Source organism: Toxotes jaculatrix, chromosome 7, assembly GCF_017976425.1.
Source record: "Toxotes jaculatrix isolate fToxJac2 chromosome 7, fToxJac2.pri, whole genome shotgun sequence".
NCBI classification, from domain to species: Eukaryota; Metazoa; Chordata; class Actinopteri; family Toxotidae; genus Toxotes; species Toxotes jaculatrix.
Window position 1 is genome coordinate 19,915,265 of NC_054400.1, and position 17,620 is coordinate 19,932,884.

General features: G+C 41.4%; 2 protein-coding genes across 2 annotated transcripts; both read left to right on the plus strand.

Moving 5' to 3' along the window:
• The first annotated feature begins 2,534 nt into the window (after positions 1-2,534).
• On the plus strand, positions 2,535-5,030 carry star (steroidogenic acute regulatory protein). Its single transcript, XM_041041984.1, has 7 exons — positions 2,535-2,722; positions 2,986-3,093; positions 3,244-3,374; positions 3,579-3,737; positions 3,875-4,059; positions 4,230-4,323; positions 4,468-5,030. The coding sequence occupies exons 1-7, from the start codon at positions 2,659-2,661 to the stop codon at positions 4,585-4,587; spliced, it is 861 nt and encodes a 286-aa protein (XP_040897918.1). The 5' UTR covers positions 2,535-2,658; the 3' UTR covers positions 4,588-5,030.
• A 1,776-nt stretch (positions 5,031-6,806) lies between these two features.
• On the plus strand, positions 6,807-17,250 carry elmod3 (ELMO/CED-12 domain containing 3). The gene is made up of 13 exons (XM_041042654.1): positions 6,807-6,857; positions 8,289-9,103; positions 9,934-10,005; positions 10,117-10,191; positions 10,279-10,348; positions 10,695-10,757; positions 10,862-10,950; positions 11,241-11,364; positions 11,473-11,595; positions 11,917-12,047; positions 12,399-12,475; positions 12,599-12,726; positions 13,382-17,250. The coding sequence occupies exons 2-13, from the start codon at positions 9,002-9,004 to the stop codon at positions 13,630-13,632; spliced, it is 1,305 nt and encodes a 434-aa protein (XP_040898588.1). The 5' UTR covers positions 6,807-6,857; positions 8,289-9,001; the 3' UTR covers positions 13,633-17,250.
• Positions 17,251-17,620: the final 370 nt, after the last annotated feature.

Sequence of the window (17,620 nt, forward strand, 5' to 3'; positions counted from 1 at the left end):
ACAAATCAAGACTCAAATTTCTGTACCAAAAAACCCTTTTTTGTGTTACTGTCTCTGCAACACAGCTCAACAAAAAAAAAACAAAAAAACAACAAAAAACAAGAAAAAAAACCCACTATGTCTGGGGAAGCACAAAGAGAGAATATTACACAAAAAAACACTAACTCATATTTGTTTCAGTTGAGGTTTACTGTCTATTTTAGCACAGAGGGAAGATTGTGGATTAATTAAAATTTCTGATGAATTATGATGCATGTGACATGCATTGTGAAAACTCAAAAAGCTTCATCATCATCATCAAATCCAATAAGCTTCTTAGGCTGGTTAGACTGTAACAGACATCATCATTTAGTGATGATTACTTTGTCTGGACATAACCATGGACCTTCTTCAGATTCTAACCAGGATCCACGTCAGAGAAATGCAGTCTGCATTTCTCTGACGTGGATCCTATCTGGGGCTCATTAAAACATAATGCTGCTCCTTCCAAATAGAAAGCCAATAGAAACGTATGACCCACGTCTGCTCCTGATTCATTGTCTCAGAAAAAGTGAGCTTTACAGTACAAGAGACACGGCTGAGTAATGGGTCAGATAGTACTAGGCCTGTGTGTTCCCATATTAAATGAGAGAACTCACCCTGCAGAAGGCCAGAGAGACTGATGGATAATTCCTGCCATCTAGTCAGAGGGACGCGAGGTTGCAGGTTAAGGTGACTTCAGTCTTTCTTTGCGATTTATTAATCTGTTCCTGTTTTCACTGCCCTCATTCCTGTTCACTTATCAGATGGCCTGCTACTCTCTTGACTAGTTTCCATTCCTGTGGTCATTTGCACTGTTGACTCTGAGAGCGTGTTTGACGTGCAGCTTGCTGAGGCAATATTGCTGTTAGATAGTTTGGATTTTGCTTAGGCAGAGTGAGTAAGGTTGTCAAAACATTTGAGCGGCTTGATAAAACATGTTTTTTACAGATCACGGTGCACCATTTGACGATTAAGCAAGCCTTTCAGATAAACTTCCACAGGGTGATTCAACCTCACTGGGAGAGAGGCTGAAGCAGAGTCATGAAGCTGATGTCTGGATGTTGGCGTTATGAAATGTGATGTGTTTGACAATTCTAAACGTCATGGAAAAACTCACAGCGGCTGCTTCTGAACAATGTTAGACCCTCACTGAGTAGTTTTATTTAACCATTGTTTTTACTGGGCAGACCATACAGGGCTGTTGTACTGCAACCACATAAGAAAACATGGCAGTCACCACAATATGTAACATGAAAAATGATAATGTTGATGTTTAAGTAGGGGTCCTCATAGTTTAAAAATTGCAGGTTCAAAGAGAAAGCTGCCATCAACACTCACATTGGAAATTTGAAAAAAATCTCACACAGTCATGTAATTGCAGGTTGCTCCTGATTTCTGTAACTGAACATTTACAGAATGTGATATATTGGGGAAATGACTACAAAGCCTTGCTATTAAACCAAATAAGGAAATATTTCATGCTGGCTATACAGCAGCAAGTATACTGTACTGTACAAGTACTGTTATTTGCCAAGAGGTCATTCACTGACAAAGAAATACACAGTATATCAGTGTAGATTTTAACATGACCTATGTTTGGGGTCAAGAGTCCCTCTTAGAGCTTTTGTGAACAAACTGTTGTCAAGCCCCAATAACAGAAATCCAAAATGACTAAAAAATACTGTCGACACCCATCACTGATATGAAGCTCATGAAATCCCCAAGACTTCAGACACAAGTAATACGTCTATTTCTGTAGCTGACTTTGTGAGTATGGCAAAATCATAAGCAATTTTCTCACAGTTAGTAAAGACATGAAGTATCAAGGTGAACAATGTCAAGCTTTTTTTAGGCGTTAAAGAGAGCCCAGAGTCTTCAGGGCCCCAAACAGAACATTACGGATAATGACTGGTCATTTCCACTCAGTGATAATGGTAATAGAGATATGCAAGAGATATGCCAAGATATCAGGCAGGGGAAGATATCAGTTTGGGGAAGAAACAAGCCAAACTGAGTGGAATTTTTTTTTCTTTGCCCTTAAATTCCACAGTGAATGTTTAGGCTGAAATGGACCATGAAGGGATGGATGAGTCACTCAGGGTCTCTCCCACTGACCTCTCTTTTGGACTCTCATCACTGAAGAGAGGCTGTCTCTCCCACGTCGCCCACTGCTACGGAAATGTCTGCTGTGTGTGTGTGTGTGTGTGTGTGTGTGTGTGTGTGTGTGTGTGTGTGTGTGTGTGTGTGTGTGCAAGGCAGTGGGCCTAGGCACTGGACGTTATCTGACACAGTGTTTGTGAGAGTTTGAGACATGCTCGTCGTGTCCGCGAGGCAACCTTGGTGACATGGCCATTGGAACAGTGAGGTGATGCGCGCGTGTATGTGTGTGTGTATGTGTGTGTGTGTTTTTATCTATGTGGTGATAGCACGGCGGCCTTGTGAGAAGTGCTCTTATATATACAGACACTCTCAGGCGCCTGCAGACAGAAATCCAATCCCTCTCTACAACACTTTCAGCCGCTCGTCCACTTCTTTCATTAACATTTACAGCACAGCCAGAAGTTGTGTCTTTGTGATCTACTTGATTTCACAGTTTTCCAGTTCTCTTAAAGCTACAAGAAACTCCTGTAAAAGAAAATGCTGCCTGCAACCTTCAAACTGTGTGCTGGCATCTCCTACCGGCACATGAGAAACATGACAGGTGAGTGAGAGAATCCAGTTTGGACAAATGTTCAGCACCGTTGCCTTGGCCTAGTTTTACTTTATGCTCAAAAATGCAAATTTTTTTAGTGGAGTTCTGCATGGAGCTCAGGATCAGGGTGGCTGAGCGAATGAATAAAGACAGAATTAAGTCAAATGTTTTCTTATTATTTTCTTGTTATTTCCTTTCTTTTGATATACTTCATGTGTAATCAGTTGATTTACTATTGTAAGAAATGTAAACTTTTTGTCTGCGTCTCCCAGGTTTGAGGAAGAACGCCATGGTGGCCATTCACCATGAGCTGACCAGACTGGCAGGTCCAAGCCCCAGTAACTGGATCAGCCAAGTCCGCAGACGAAGCTCCCTTCTCAGTGAGTTGTCACGTGGTTGTTTGAGTCAGTGAAATGCCACACAGATCCACATAATGCAAGACTTTACATGTGTTTCACCCTAGAAACACAGCAACACAATTGTGGGATGTTAATGGACAGGAGTTACTGACTTGCCACTCTCTTTTTCAGGTTCTCGGATTAAAGAGGAAGAAGTATACAGTGAGGAGGAGGTGTCTTATGTGAAGCAAGGTGAGGATGCACTGCAGAAGGCCATCAGCATCCTCAGCGAGCAGGACGGCTGGACCATTGAGACTGTAGCTGTGAGTACTGAGACGACACCCACAGAGCAGAACAATAGTTCAGAAGTTATTTCAGAAGTCATGGTTATTGGTGCAGGGTTGCAGGGTTGATTTAACGAGCGTCTCATGAAATGGTCTAGTGGGAATGTGACTTATCTTTATATTATTTCAAATTTGAAAGAAGATACTTGAATACTTCCAGTGCTTGTTCACACCCTTCCACAGGCAAACGGAGACAAAGTCCTGAGTAAGGTGTTGCCTGACATTGGGAAGGTGTTCAAGCTCGAAGTAATGCTGGAGCAACGTCCTGACAATCTTTATGAAGAGCTGGTGGGGAACATGGAGCAAATGGGGGAATGGAACCCTAATGTCAAACAAGTCAAGGTAAGGCAGTTGGAAAATGAATGGGGATTACGTGTTTTTTGACTCTGGTTTACAACATGTCAGAAAAGCAGATATTTAAACATATAAACATATCTATCCATGACCGCTGATATAAGTTCACAATGGGATCCCCTCAGATCCTACAAAAGATCGGCCAGGACACAATGGTTACCCACGAGGTGTCTGCAGAGACACCTGGCAATGTGGTGGGACCAAGGGACTTTGTCAGTGTCCGTTGTGCCAAACGCCGAGGCTCCACCTGCTTCCTGGCTGGGATGTCCACTCAGCATCCAAAAATGCCCGAGCAGAGGGGTGTAGTCAGGTGAGTCAAGGTGGGGGGGTCACCAGTGGGGGGAGTCATGTACTTGTTGTGATATGTGCCTGTAAGGAGAAATGAATGGATAGAGAGTAATCGTGCTACCTGTGTGCAGCGGGTGGATGTACCTCATGCTGTCTAAAGTCATGTTGAGCATTGATCTTTACATTTTTCAGAGCAGAGAATGGGCCCACCTGTATAGTAATGAAGCCCTGCCCTGAAGACCCAAATAAGACCAAGTTCACCTGGTTACTAAGTATTGATCTAAAGGTATAAGACTGCCATGTCTGAGTTTTCTTTTCCACATTAACCACAGTGATTTGCAATGAAATTTACTCAAGAACTAAAAGTAAAAACAGCATCTAAATATCATTTAATCCAGTCTAACACTGGCTCTGTCTTTGTCATTCACAGGGCTGGATCCCAAAGACAATCATAAACAAAGTGCTCTCTCAGACGCAGGTGGACTTTGCCAACCACCTCAGGCAAAGGATGGCTAATAATGTTTCTATGGAGATGGCTCATGCCTGCTGACACAAGATGCCTCTTGAGCTTTGGCACAGTGCGCTCAACAGTGGCAGAAGAGCAACCCCTGCTCATTAAAATATCATGTAAATCTGCTTATAACTGCTGAAAAGAAGAAACAAAAAAGAAAATCCAGGGAGTATTAAGGAGATGAGATGAAGATGATGCTTGTCTGAGGTCTTAGGAAAATCTGAAGCACAAATATTGGCTTTATTTGGCAAATGTGTTTTTCTTGCCCCCATGAATAGAAAATCTGTCATGAGATTTTGCATCACTGACACCAATCTTACACATTGTGTGCCTTGATTGTTTCTGACATATTCATCCACTTCACTCTGCTCCACCTTGGCAGACACACTGAGCCAGTGTGAGCAGTAAAACTTGTAACACAAACGGCGCATTGTTTCCTTCTGATAACACCCCCAGTTACTGTCCCTCCCTGTGCTGTAAAATGAAACTTTTATTTCACTGTTTTATTTATTGATATTTCACAGATGCATGACGTTACAGTGACTGCCAAGTGAATAAATGATTGCAATGTCACTGATATTTTTGTGTTTTTCTTAAGCTGTTGGAGAAGGAGAAATGCAGTTTGGAGAATAATTACTCTGTCCTATCTTGATGAATGAGAGCTTGAACAGACTGAAAACACAGTCCACGTGCATACTCTGAAAAATAACAGCAATTCAAGTCCCGCTGGGAAGACAAGCAAAATACAAAACTGAACATAAAACATGAAACACATCTTGGAAGCTACACAGCAATTGCACAAATATTCCACTTCAACAGGGAGGAGATGGATGAATTTGAATATCCTTTTTTTTTGGCCATGAAAAATGCCGTTTATAAAACAAAATGTCTTCCTGTTGCTTGATGGGTTTTCGGACTGACAGTTTGCCAGAATGAGCAGGTGTTTGGCCATTCAGATGTGTGAGGAGCCCAGCAGCGAGCAGTGCGGTGCGAGCCAGCAGCACATTCCCCGAGATCAAGTAACGGTGGATCTCATCCCAAACAGGAAATCTGTCCTCCATTACTGCCAGTTGTGTAACATTTTTCCTATTTTGTGTAGTTTTAATCGATCCAAAATGTTTTGTAACAGCTCATTTTGGACATCTTGGATGCAATTAGACTACAGGGGCCAGGGTTAGTTAAGCTGACGAGTTGAGGTCTCATTCTCTGTCTCACATGATTTAGCTGGCTGCAAGATATTCACTAGCACGGCTTCAGAATTATGTAATTGTGTCACACCATGAAGGCCTGAAGAAAATTTCTGAGGTCAAATAGGAAGTTATAACTGGCTGCAACCTGTGAACTGTGGTAGCTGTTTTTCACTTTTTCCTTCCATACACTTTTTGAGAGTTTAGGCCCAAGACAAATGCCCCGTTTGGTTGAGCCTGACTCCAGTGTGCGTTAAAAAAAAACAAAAAAAACACAAACTTCAGCAGAATAGTTTCAAGTGCTGGCTTGTGTAATGCAAAATAAACATTTTTTTCCCCCTTGAAAGAATGTTCCAGAGGGTAATAATTGACATCTGCTTGAAATCCCTCAAAATCTGAACATAAGCAGATGTGAGGAGAGTCATGGCCACTCAGAGATCTTGTTCCGTTATTTGTGTAATGAGAGGACTGGAGAAATTCTGGGGTAGGAAAGGGAAAATTATCCAGTACAGATAAGTTGTGTAATAAGACCAGGAAGACAAAACAAACTGTCTGGCAGTTATATCGAATCGCTGGCACTGATGAGAGCCATGATTAAATCCTTTTTTTTTCTCTCTCTTTTTTTTTTGCATCCAACATCCATCTGTGCGTTCTTGACTGAAATTCAACCCCAAACATCAGCCTTCCTTTTTTTTTTTTTTTTTTTTTTAACAAAAGTGTGGAAGTTATTGCACACAGGGAACATCAGACACTGTTAAAGCTTTCTGGAGGGGTCAAGGGAAACAAAGGAAAAAATCTTAATATTAGCCTACGGGTATTTTCAAAATTATTACATTCATAATTTGGTTCAGAGAAAAAATAAATACATTTTTTACAGTATTTGGAGCAGAGAAGAGTCTCTGAGCTGATGGGAGGTGCAGAGGGAGAAAAGGAGGTCACAGTCTCCCTGCTCTCTGAGTCTACAGCACAACGAGGGGTGGGGGAGAGATAGAGAGAGCAATGACGTAATGAATATAGAGTCGGACAGGAAACCACAATTCCCAAGATGCACTTGAAATTACCGTGGCCACTGGACGGGGGAAGGGAAGCTGAGATTGGAGGGAGAAACAATCAGAAACTGAGGTACTTTTAAATTGCTTTATATCGCACAAAATAACCGGACAGGCCGCAGCATGTAATGCTTTGTAGCGTATTTAATATGGCTTGGAGACAAAAGTAGATTTATCCGTATGTTGCTGTCGTATTTGGGGGACAGACTCCATCCCCCCGTTACAGTTCAATAGAGCTACGGCTAGCCCGTTAGCCTGACAGCTGGCTTTTATTGTGCTAGCCAGGTCTCAACTACTTAACTGCACTTGGTGTCCATGACATAAATCTTTTAGCTGTGTGCCGCAAATTTAGGCTGGGTTTTCTCGCAGTGTATGCAGGCGTTGTGTTCTCGGTTAGAGACGAAGCTGTAGCTGCGTCTTTGTGCCTGCGGGGTTGCTATCTGACATATTGCTAGCTTGTCGGTTGCTACAGATAATGTAGCTAGCTGCCTGCTGTAGCTGTCAAAGCGGCGATGTGCTGGGTTACAGCAGTCAACTGTCATCTGAAACAGACAAGACTTTTTCCACAGATTTTGCGATTGTGTCTCGACACTGTGCTCGTACTCTGCAGTGCTTTACTTTAACACTCTAGTGCAATGAATTTGGGGCGTTTTACTTCGGTAAAAGTATCAGTACGAAATGTAAAAATACTCCTTTACAAGAAAAAAGTATTGTTTTGATAATGTCACTAAAATGTAGTACCATAGTGTGAGTCTCACACTGCTCTATTATTGAATTAGTACTAATGAGTAATCAGCGTTTTATTGGTATTGTAATTTTTAACTGTTTCATGCACAGTGCAGACTCTGTACGCTCATTATACATTATGGATCTAAAATCTTCAATTGTAAAGAACTAGTACAGCTGTCAAATAAACATGATTTAAAAAATGAATTGTAGTAAATTAAAAGTATAAAGTAACATGGCTTGAGTAGAGTACAAATACCTCAGATTTGTATTTAAGTACAGTACTTGAGTAAATGTACTTTACATCTTACACCACTGTAATTGGGTTGCTCTGCCAAAAAAAAACAAAACAAAACACGAAAGTAATAACACAAGGGACAACATTTTGAGGCCATTCAGCTTATAGAGCTTGTTCACAGCAGGTATTTTGGCTCGTCATAGCAGGAAAACCACAGGTGTAACTGATAACATGGAACATGACTGTGTTCCATTTAACTGAGCCAGTTCCAGCGTCCTAACACTGTGCATGCTGGCTCACTGGCAGGACTTACTGGGACACTTGATGGAACGGAGCCATAGTTTTACAAAATTTGTTTCACTTGTGCTTTTTCCGCTATGAGAAGTCAAAGTGTGTGAAAAGGGTCAGTAGTTGCATATTTATCAATTTTTGCTCCACATTTTATATATTTTATGCTCCATCAAATAGTATTTGATTTGTGTGTTGCTCATTAACAGTTGTTAATTAACTTTGTGTAGTTAATAATTATTTTTGTTGTAGTTTTCAGATCTTGTGTACATATGACAGCCCCTTCTCAGGACTCTGGTCATACAAGAACTCTATCCATGACCCACATCTCACTGGACACCTGCAGTGCTCACTTTGGACATGCGCTTCTATTCCATATGAGGCTGAAGACATAATAAAGCTTTGGTACAAGAAAATAAAACTGCACCTGTACTGGTACTTCTAGTTGCATACTGGATTTATCTTGTGTGCCAAAGTAATGAAGTGTCTCGGACAGGGAGACCCCAGCCCTGAAAAGCTATGTCATCATCCAGCTTCTGTGTACCTCTGATGGGGCTGAGGAGTGAACCCACTCGCCAAGCAGATCTATGGTGGAGAGGAAGGAGGCAAGTTTCCAGGAAACTTGTGTATTGATGGAAAACCATTTCCTCTAGTCAGCTCTTGTAGACGGATAACTGCACATCCCTCTCTGTGTACACATTCAAGGTTAGACTTTGGGGTAGCAAATAAAACCAGGCTCCCATCAAAACCACACAATCATCGCTATTACGCAGAATATGATGTGCACCACATGGATTTCTGTCGCCAGTGACAGCTCTGTGAAATCATACTGATGACTGTGGACGTTGAGTTCTCTGTGTGTATGAGGAGAAAATGAGAAAAGCTTAGAAACTTGCAGCCACTACACATGTGCACTATAGAAACCATGGTGGTCCTTGCATCAGCTCCTCAGCCCATCACAGTCCATGACTTCAGAAGTCTGTAGACGCCAGGATCAGGAACACGCTCGCCAGCCAACACACTCATATGCAATGGAAGAAGACATTGATGTCACATCCCGTACTGAGGTAACATTATTTCACCTTTGATCTTAGAGCTTTTCAGTTTTTAATCTCTTGGGTTTACAGTAATGTAACACAATTAAAACAGAACACCAACACCTGCTATGTTGGTCAACAAAATGTAAGTAGGCACTACCATTGTTGCCATGTTGATGTTGTCACCATCAGGGATAGATGTTCCCTTCCTGGTCTGCACTCTTGTTTAATGTTAAACAATTTAGAGCTCATTTGTTTAAGCAGTTCTGTCACATGTGTTTAACTCCAGGCCTAAGGTCAACAGTTCTCCCTCTGCTTTAGCTGTAATCTCTGGTCTGGCTTGCTTGGCATGTTTCCATGGCAGCAGCTGACAGGGCATTTCCCTTATCCATGGCTTGGTTTTCTAGCCATAACATTACCTCTTGCTCCCTGGCTTCGATCCTTGTGTACTGCTGATTTTGTAAACACTTTGGATAAGTGTGTCCCCTGCTTCGCTGGATGTAACGTAACAGGGCAAAGAAAGTTTTCTTCAAAGGAAGTGCACCCTTAAGTGACCCGATTTTTAATGCATAAATCTATCAATGCAGGAAGCATCCTGATAAGACAGGATAAATCAAAGTGTTCACAAGTGTGCAACTTCTAAGACATCTCTGAGATTTAATTTTGGCTTCTTGTACTTAACATTTTTCACAAATGTGCATTAGGTTTAAGGAATGATATGATTTAAAAAAAAAAAAAAAACATAAAATGAGAGGTGCGGTGATAATGGATTACATGTTTTAAAAGCAGTGAAAGCTGCGCTGTTTTAACATTGGGAACATGTCTGACGCATCTGCTCTGTGTGGCTGCCCTTCTGTTAGGGTCTGAATGGGTTGTCCTGTGAATGTAAACCATTAGAGGAGATCACCAATGGACACTCCAATCATAAGCCTGTGAGTACAGCTAAAATCACCTCTCACTGATCCATGGTATCCATGGATTTGTTTTCCCAACTAAGTCTTTTATTTATAAATTGCCTGTTTAAAACCTTTTTTTCTTCTCAGGTCATGAATGGACTGATTATTGGTCATAACGTCAAAGACCACACCAACGGCAGCGCACCACTCAGATCCCTGCCGGTAAATACATTTCATTCTTAGAAACACACTTTAACCATCACGACCCTCTTTTCATGAAAGGTAATCCCTTATTTTTTTATTTTCCAGATTTCAGCGCTGAAGCAGAATGGGCTTCTGCAGACCCTGGCAGCTGGAGGGGACCAGCCTAAGCCTACAGGTAACACAGCCTCTCTTTTGTCTCACATCTTCTTCCCACAGGAACTTGTGAGTGTATCCTAGATACCAGGCAGCTGTTGCAGGTAAAGCATCCCTCAGGAGTGAAGGTTGTCTGCTTAGGGGAAGCGCAGAGTCTCAGTGGCACTCTGGATGATGCAGGTCTTTTAGATTTATGACTAAGAATGATCTAGATGGGTGTCGGCCATTGCACCATAGCTCATTGGCTGAGTAAATGCACATCCCCTTTGAGTGCTACAGCCAAAGAAATTTGTGTTTGTGGAAAGCATGCAAAACTATTGATTGAATTGATTTGTTTTCTTACCTCACCTTTGTGATTGTCTTTACAGAGGAAAATGTGGAGTTGGAAAAAGCCAGACAGGAGTGGGAGGCTCTGGAGAACGTCCAACCAGGTCAGATGCACCGTGCTGTTTCACCTGTTTTCATCATAATGAAGATCGCCTTGTTGAATTATTTTTGTCTCCAAGTCGTTAACTTTTTATGTGATATCTCTCAGCTCTCACTGAGGACTCAAACCCAACCCCACTCATCTCCTTCAATGAAGCCCTGCAGTACTTCCAGACCACAGACCTTGGGGACTTGCTAGTAAGAAATGCTACATACCAAAAGAAAAGCAAATCAGAATCAAGGGAAATTTGACTCAGATAAAGACCCGAGTCCTTCGTCAGTGAGATAAATAAAGTTATTTAAAGAGAAAGAACAAAATATACTTTATCTGCGGTGGCTTCCAGCAGCAGGAAAAGTGCACCCACAGCTAAATGAACTGTAAATATAAAAATCAAGTGTATTACTTGAGCATTTTCTTCAGAACTGTATTGATAGCTAGCTATAATTTTAAAGCCGTACTGTATTTTTGCCATCCTGTCCATCTGTAGAAGAACATCCAGCCAACCATTCGCAGGACAGGTCTGGCCGCTATCACACACTTCCTCTTTGGACCTCCACGACTGCACCGGGAACTGTTGGAAGAGAGGGATCTGGTCTTTGCCATTGCACAGTGTGAGTGTGTGTTTTCAGGGCCTGTTGTGTAATCAGTCCACCAACTCACAAGTGTTTTTAATAAACCACAGATTTTAACTTTTGCATATTTGTGTGTGTTTTCTGTAGGTCCTGTGGACAACAGCCAAACCGTCCACATGCGTGTCCTCCAGACCATTTATAAGAGGCTGATTGGCTGCAGGCTGGACTGTCCTCGCTATGGGGCACACTGGGAAAACATTGGCTTTCAGGGTAAGACACCTATACCCTCCTTCACTATGAATACAGACATTCAGGTCTGTGGATGTTCATATTAAATTCCTCCTTCTAGTGAGCTGCTAGTCTTTAATTTCACAATGTAAGAGATTGAAAGTTTTTGGTTTATTAGAAAAGGTCAGTATAAAATGTTTCTCTCAATAAATGCTTCAGTTAATCAAAATAAATGGTTCTGACGCAGTGGTGTGATAGATTAATGCTGTAATTACTATTTTAGAAAAGAAACTCCATATATTATTGATAGTTTACAGCAAATTGTTGTATCATCTGTGTGTTGGTTTGTTTTCTGTACTGCAGGTACAGACCCAGCCACAGACCTACGTGGCACTGGTTTCCTCGGACTGATGCATACTCTGTACTTTGTGATGGACCCAGAGACTCTGCCACTGGCTCGAGACATCTACAAGTTATCACAACACCCTACACAGGTATCACCCGCTCATGAACAAAGGCAGTTCACTCATACCACAGTCAGCAAATGAGACCCTGCACGAATGTGTTTTATTTTTTATGTTTCATTTTGGACAGCTGATTCAAGAATCTGATTTTATATATCCTTCAGGGAGACACTGAAACTATTCCCACACTAGGCGTGCTGCTTTGTAGCTGACCCTGACCTTTGTCCTCCCCGCAGAGGGACCTAGAGCGAAAAAGAGAATTTCCCCCCAGGGATCAATAAAGTCGGCTACAAGACGAGCATGTTTCAGGACTTGTCTCTCGTAGCCTTTGTTGATATTCCATGTGGACCTAAATTACCTTGTGTATTTCCTGTGGTTCAGAACTTTCCATTCAGTGTGATGTCAATCAACATGACCCGCATCGCTCTGCAAGTACTCAGAGAGGAAGCCTTGTCCAAGTGAGTCACAGGTCCTCAGTTATTGTTTTCCCACATCTTGTGGAGCGTGTATGTGGTATGCTGTCTGTTTTTCACACGCTATCTCTTCATATCGACGCTCCTCTCTGTCTGTGGTCATACCAGGGAGTGCAATCGTCGTCAGCAAGTGGTCGGTGTGCTGAATGAGTTCTACGTTGCCACGTATCTGCACCTGTACCAACTGTGGAAGACCCAGCAGAAGACCATTGCTGACTCTGGCTTTGTACTAAAAGGTAAAGAAAATGGTGGATTGTTTCTACTGGTACTGAGCACTTTGAAATCAGCCTTAATTCGTTCATTAATTTGTAATGAGAAGATCTGTCATTCTGTAGCAGATGTATTGGGGTGAAAGTGATGCATGCACCATTTATTTGACAGGATAATGCATCAGTAAAGGGCAACTTTTATACATCAGAGTCTGTGCTCAGGTCTTGCGGAGAAGTGCTGCATATATGAAAGCAGTTATAAATATAGATATTTTGACTAGATATGTGTTAGTAATGAATGTTAGAGGTGCTGCTAGGTCAATATTGTTATTGTTACCATTTAAGAGCTAGCTAGCTGCACCCTCCCCTTTCCAGTCTTTGTGCTAAGCTAATCTAACCGACTTCTGACTTTGGCTTCATGTTTAATGGACAGATATAGACAGAGAATGGTATCGATCTTCTCATCTCACTCTTAGAAAGAAAGTGTGCATTATATTATTATTATTATTATTATTATTATTATTATTATTATTATTATTATTATTATTATTATATATTCTTCCAAAATGTAAATCAAGTTGATATGTGTTGAAATCAGCTCTCGGACTGCAGAAACACATTTAAACACAGATTGTCCTCCCGGCATGAGTCCACAGAGTTGCTGTGTTTTCTAACCCTTTAGAAGTGGAGCTGTTTGCCAAAAAGAACCCCAAGCAGATGCTGCGCCGACTAGAGGTCTTCCTGAAAGAGAGGCGGGCAGGTGGAATTCCCCGTGGGACGTCGTCAGACCCTCAGGCTCCACAGCCATCTCCCAGCCTGGGGGAGCGTGCGGCCAGAGCCGGGGCGGGACAGGGAAGCAAGGGAAAGGAGATGCACTTCACAGGAGTGTGTGATCTACCGCCAGACATGGAGGGAGAGGCCAGACTCATCTAAGCTAGACTCTGTGTGAGTGCGTGAGCGTGCGTGTGAGCATTCCTGCTTGTGAGTATATCTATTAGTGTATTTGCAAGTGGCTTATTCAGAGAGCTAGAAGAAGAACCCCACCAGGACCCTGATCTAGGACCTGCTATCTGAACCTTTTCAAACACTTCCACTCCTTCCATTGACGCTGGGGTGCTGCACTTTGATCAGATAAAGCAAAGGGGTCTTTCAGAGTTATATTTGATTTTTGCTTTTGTTTTTTTGTTTTTTTGTTTGTTTTTAAGCAGAGAACATAGAACAGTGAAATAAAAAGAGCTGATGCAGGTCAGAAACACAAGATGTCACAAAACAAGAAAGTGAATGTTTGCACTTTTCTGTGGATTTAGTAGCCAAATCAATAGCTGCCAAATTCTTGTGGTTACTCTCTACCTGCCTAGAAATCCAAAACATACACAGTTGTGTTCTAAGGATCTCTCAGTCAGGTTATGTTAGCATTACCGGGGGTGGGGCTGGGGGGTGACAAAAGCATGGAGTGGCTTTTGTAAAAGGCTTGGCTATCTGTCTTAACTCCAGGATACTGTTCCATTACATGAGCATGCTAACGGCCCATAATGCAACTGAAGGGTAGCATTGTTCGGCACATTGTTAAGCGCTCTGTTAACTTAACTAAGAGAAGAAAAAAATGAAGCAGTTTCAATCCCTTATATAGAACAAACACAAGCAGGTTTTCTCTCAGCATGAGAGGGGAGTGGCAGATAGAGAATCCAGAGAAGTCACAGAAGCTTTTGAGCGGCGAGCAGAAATCGCAAGTAAACGCTGTTCTCAAAAATCGCACACAGTAGGCTTTGAGTGCAGCTTGCTTTGAAGGTCTAATCACTTTGCATTCTCTGTCATAGTGTGACTGAAATACTTGTCATGTGAAAGATGTAGAACGGACTCAGTCCAGATGTATGGAGGTATAGCCAGTCGTTGGTGTACTCATGGTGTCTGTTGCCTGGGGTGTGATAGACTAGGTGCAGAGCTCCTACTTAATATGGGGGAATATATTTTAAATAATTAAAAAAAATAATAACTATTTTAGTCCTTTCTGAAGGGACAGCTGTCATAACGTCACAGTTATGTATAAAAGCACTTCAGAGTTTTGTTATTAAACTGATGGCTGAGTGGCCGTGAGAAGGATTTTTAACACTGTTAAATTCCACCTGAACGTCTGAAAGTCCTCTGACTTCTCAACTTTTCACGGTTAAAGCCAAAGAGACACTTCATAACAGAGTCTGTGTGCTTGGCTTGGTCCTGGCTGAAGTCAAAGGTCTGGTATGAGCTTTCTCTACATTCCGTTACAAAGCATGTGATTGTAATTTTTTTGACCAGTTAAAACTTTATTCCTGTGTGAGTGCGAGTGAGTGTGTGCGCGCAAGCTTGCTCGTGTGTGTGTGGTGAGATGAATGAGCTGATATTGATGAAGGGTGCCTCTCCTAGGAGATGTAGGGTACAGTATGCAATCCCAGCTCTTACTCCATGATAATCAAAACGATAGTGCTGTGTGACGATAGAAATCGTTCCTAACTTCAGGGTTTGTGTGCTTGTGCAATTGAGTGTGTGCGTGTGTGTGTTGTATGACAGGAACTGACTACAGATGGGGTGCTTTCCTCTGCACACAATAAGCCAGCTTTACTAAGTACTTGATCCATCAAGCTGCAAAGACGGTACTTTTGTCATTTTAGAAATGGTACATAACATTGCTAAAGATTTATCTTAAAACAAGAAGAACACATTCTTTGGTTTGCTTTTTTTTTTTTTTTTTTTAAACAAAACAAAACAAAAAAACAGGTGTTGGTTCTGGACATAGCTGGTTTCAGCGGCTCTGTGGCCTGGAATGGGTAGAGCTCCTCAGCAAAGCTGGTTCCTGCTTTGTGCTAATGTGAAACCGTCTCCCATCGTCGTAGTCTCAATCTGTAGCATGTTCAGGTAGCACTAGTACTGTAGCATCCTATAGCCTCCTCCTCTTCGTAAAGCTTGTTGATGTCACGTCTCAGTTACAGTCCGTAGTGTCAGTGAGTGCGCAAACTGTTACTACTATAGCACATTCATTTCATATTGTCATTAAGCCTCCTCCAGGAGACACACATTTAGGTGGCACAGTGTGTGTTTTGCAGAGATGTGGGACAAGCCTGACACGTTATTGAGTTCAACCTTGTCTTCTAAGAAGGTGACGGTAAAAAAAAAAACGGTGCCTACATCCAGTGGAGCCATGTGGGGTAGAATACTGGTTGGTCTTCGCCTCCCTTTTTTTTTTTTCTTTCTTTCATTTGAGCCACCGTGCCACAGTTAGACTTCCTCCATTCAAGTAACACAGTGAACAGAGTTGTTGTTACCCATAATAACACACAGGCCTAATGGATATATACATTAAAAAAAAAAACACACAGGCGTAAAATTTTCAATGTCAGCATCTACTTACAATTGTTCTTGATAATTGTTCTTTGCCATCTCCACCATGTAACTTCAGAAACGAGCTGATGTAGTTTTGCCAACTGTTTGCGAGTGTTTTCGATTGATCAGGAAAATTTGCACTGTTGTAGATCTTTGATAGTATGTGTGACGTATGCAAGAGGAAACAGGCCATCTTCAATAGCCATAATGTTCATTATCGCCCACCTCATGACACAGGCTTCGTGAAGTCAGATCCCCCTCCTCGCTCTAAAACAATTGCACCATGGATATGATCTTGCATTTAGTTTTATTAAATTTTAAACTGAGGAGCAGTACAGTGTATGTAAATCAGGAAGTTTGTATATAGAGAATTAATGATTGTAACTGTATGATTGTCTGTAGGGCATTATACTGAAACACATTGCTTACCTCAAGACTTGAGACAAATCTCTCCTTTCTCTCTCCTGACGTTTGTTTGGCCTTTCAGTCAGACACTATCTTTTTATGTTTCCTTGTACCTAGGCCTTCTCTCATACCAATTGGACATGTTATATAATGTATATTCAACACCTGGCGCAGTACGTAATAACAAACTAACACAAAAGCTGGTCAATGTTATGTGTATTCTATTTAAAGACACATTTATAGACACTATATAGGCCCACACGCGCTCTGATCCACATCAGCAGATTGAAAAAAAAAATCCCTTTTAAAATGATCTATAATTGGCTGATGTTTACCATGTTGAAATAAGCTGGTTTTCTTGTGGCTTCAGTGATAGTACAGTATACTTTTGCTGTGTTTAAGTGTTTGATGTCAGGGAAACACGCAGAAACAATCCCGTCTTTACAGCTACAGTCACAAACAAACTGTTCAATATATGATTGTAAAGATATAGGCTTGATTAGCAGTCATAATACTGTGTATGCTTTGACCTTGGTATATATTCAGTATCCAAACAAGGCCTGATTTATCCTCTCATATTACCAAAAGTTATATTTTCAGCAGTTGTTAATAGATCATATTCTTATGCTTTGATCATCATTTGGAATCTCCTCAGTTGTGAAACCAGAACCAAGAGAGAAAAAAAACAAAACAAACACAAAAAAAACGGGTTCTTGCAGGATGTCGGATGCTCTGAGAGGTGCGCTCTGAAGTTCTGCTTCCTACAGCAGCAGCTCGGCAAATACAATCACTTCTCTCAATATCCTGCGCTTTATATGAAGGTGTTTTACTGTTGCCGTCGTCGTCATGTCCCTCAGAGCATTTTATGACTGTACCTTGATTGTAGAAGCCCTATTTTATACTGAGAGTTATTTCAGAATACAGTATGTGCTGTTGTACATTAAATGTATTGTATGGAGAAGCTAAATAAATGCTGTTTAAAAACTACATATTTCTCTGTGAAATTACAAAATCTTGTAGTACTGGCATGTAATGTGTCCCATACATATGTAGTATTCTATACTACAGAGGAATTGTATACATATACAAGTTTTCACAGGAGACTGATTTTCCCAGTTAAAACACAACAAATCTATGTACTTTTTTTTTACTAACAAAAAAA

Excerpts from the sequence above, each read along its gene's own strand:
- star (XM_041041984.1), top strand. The coding sequence starts at position 2,659 with ATGCTGCCTGCAACCTTCAAACTGTGTGCTGGCATCTCCTACCGGCAC. Across the intron at positions 3,375-3,578 it reads GGACCATTGAGACTGTAGCT|GCAAACGGAGACAAAGTCCT; the intron begins GTGAGTACTGAG and ends ACCCTTCCACAG. Across the intron at positions 4,324-4,467 it reads TACTAAGTATTGATCTAAAG|GGCTGGATCCCAAAGACAAT; the intron begins GTATAAGACTGC and ends TGTCATTCACAG.
- elmod3 (XM_041042654.1), top strand. The coding sequence starts at position 9,002 with ATGACTTCAGAAGTCTGTAGACGCCAGGATCAGGAACACGCTCGCCAG. Across the intron at positions 10,349-10,694 it reads GGACCAGCCTAAGCCTACAG|AGGAAAATGTGGAGTTGGAA; the intron begins GTAACACAGCCT and ends TTGTCTTTACAG. Across the intron at positions 12,727-13,381 it reads CTCTGGCTTTGTACTAAAAG|AAGTGGAGCTGTTTGCCAAA; the intron begins GTAAAGAAAATG and ends CTAACCCTTTAG.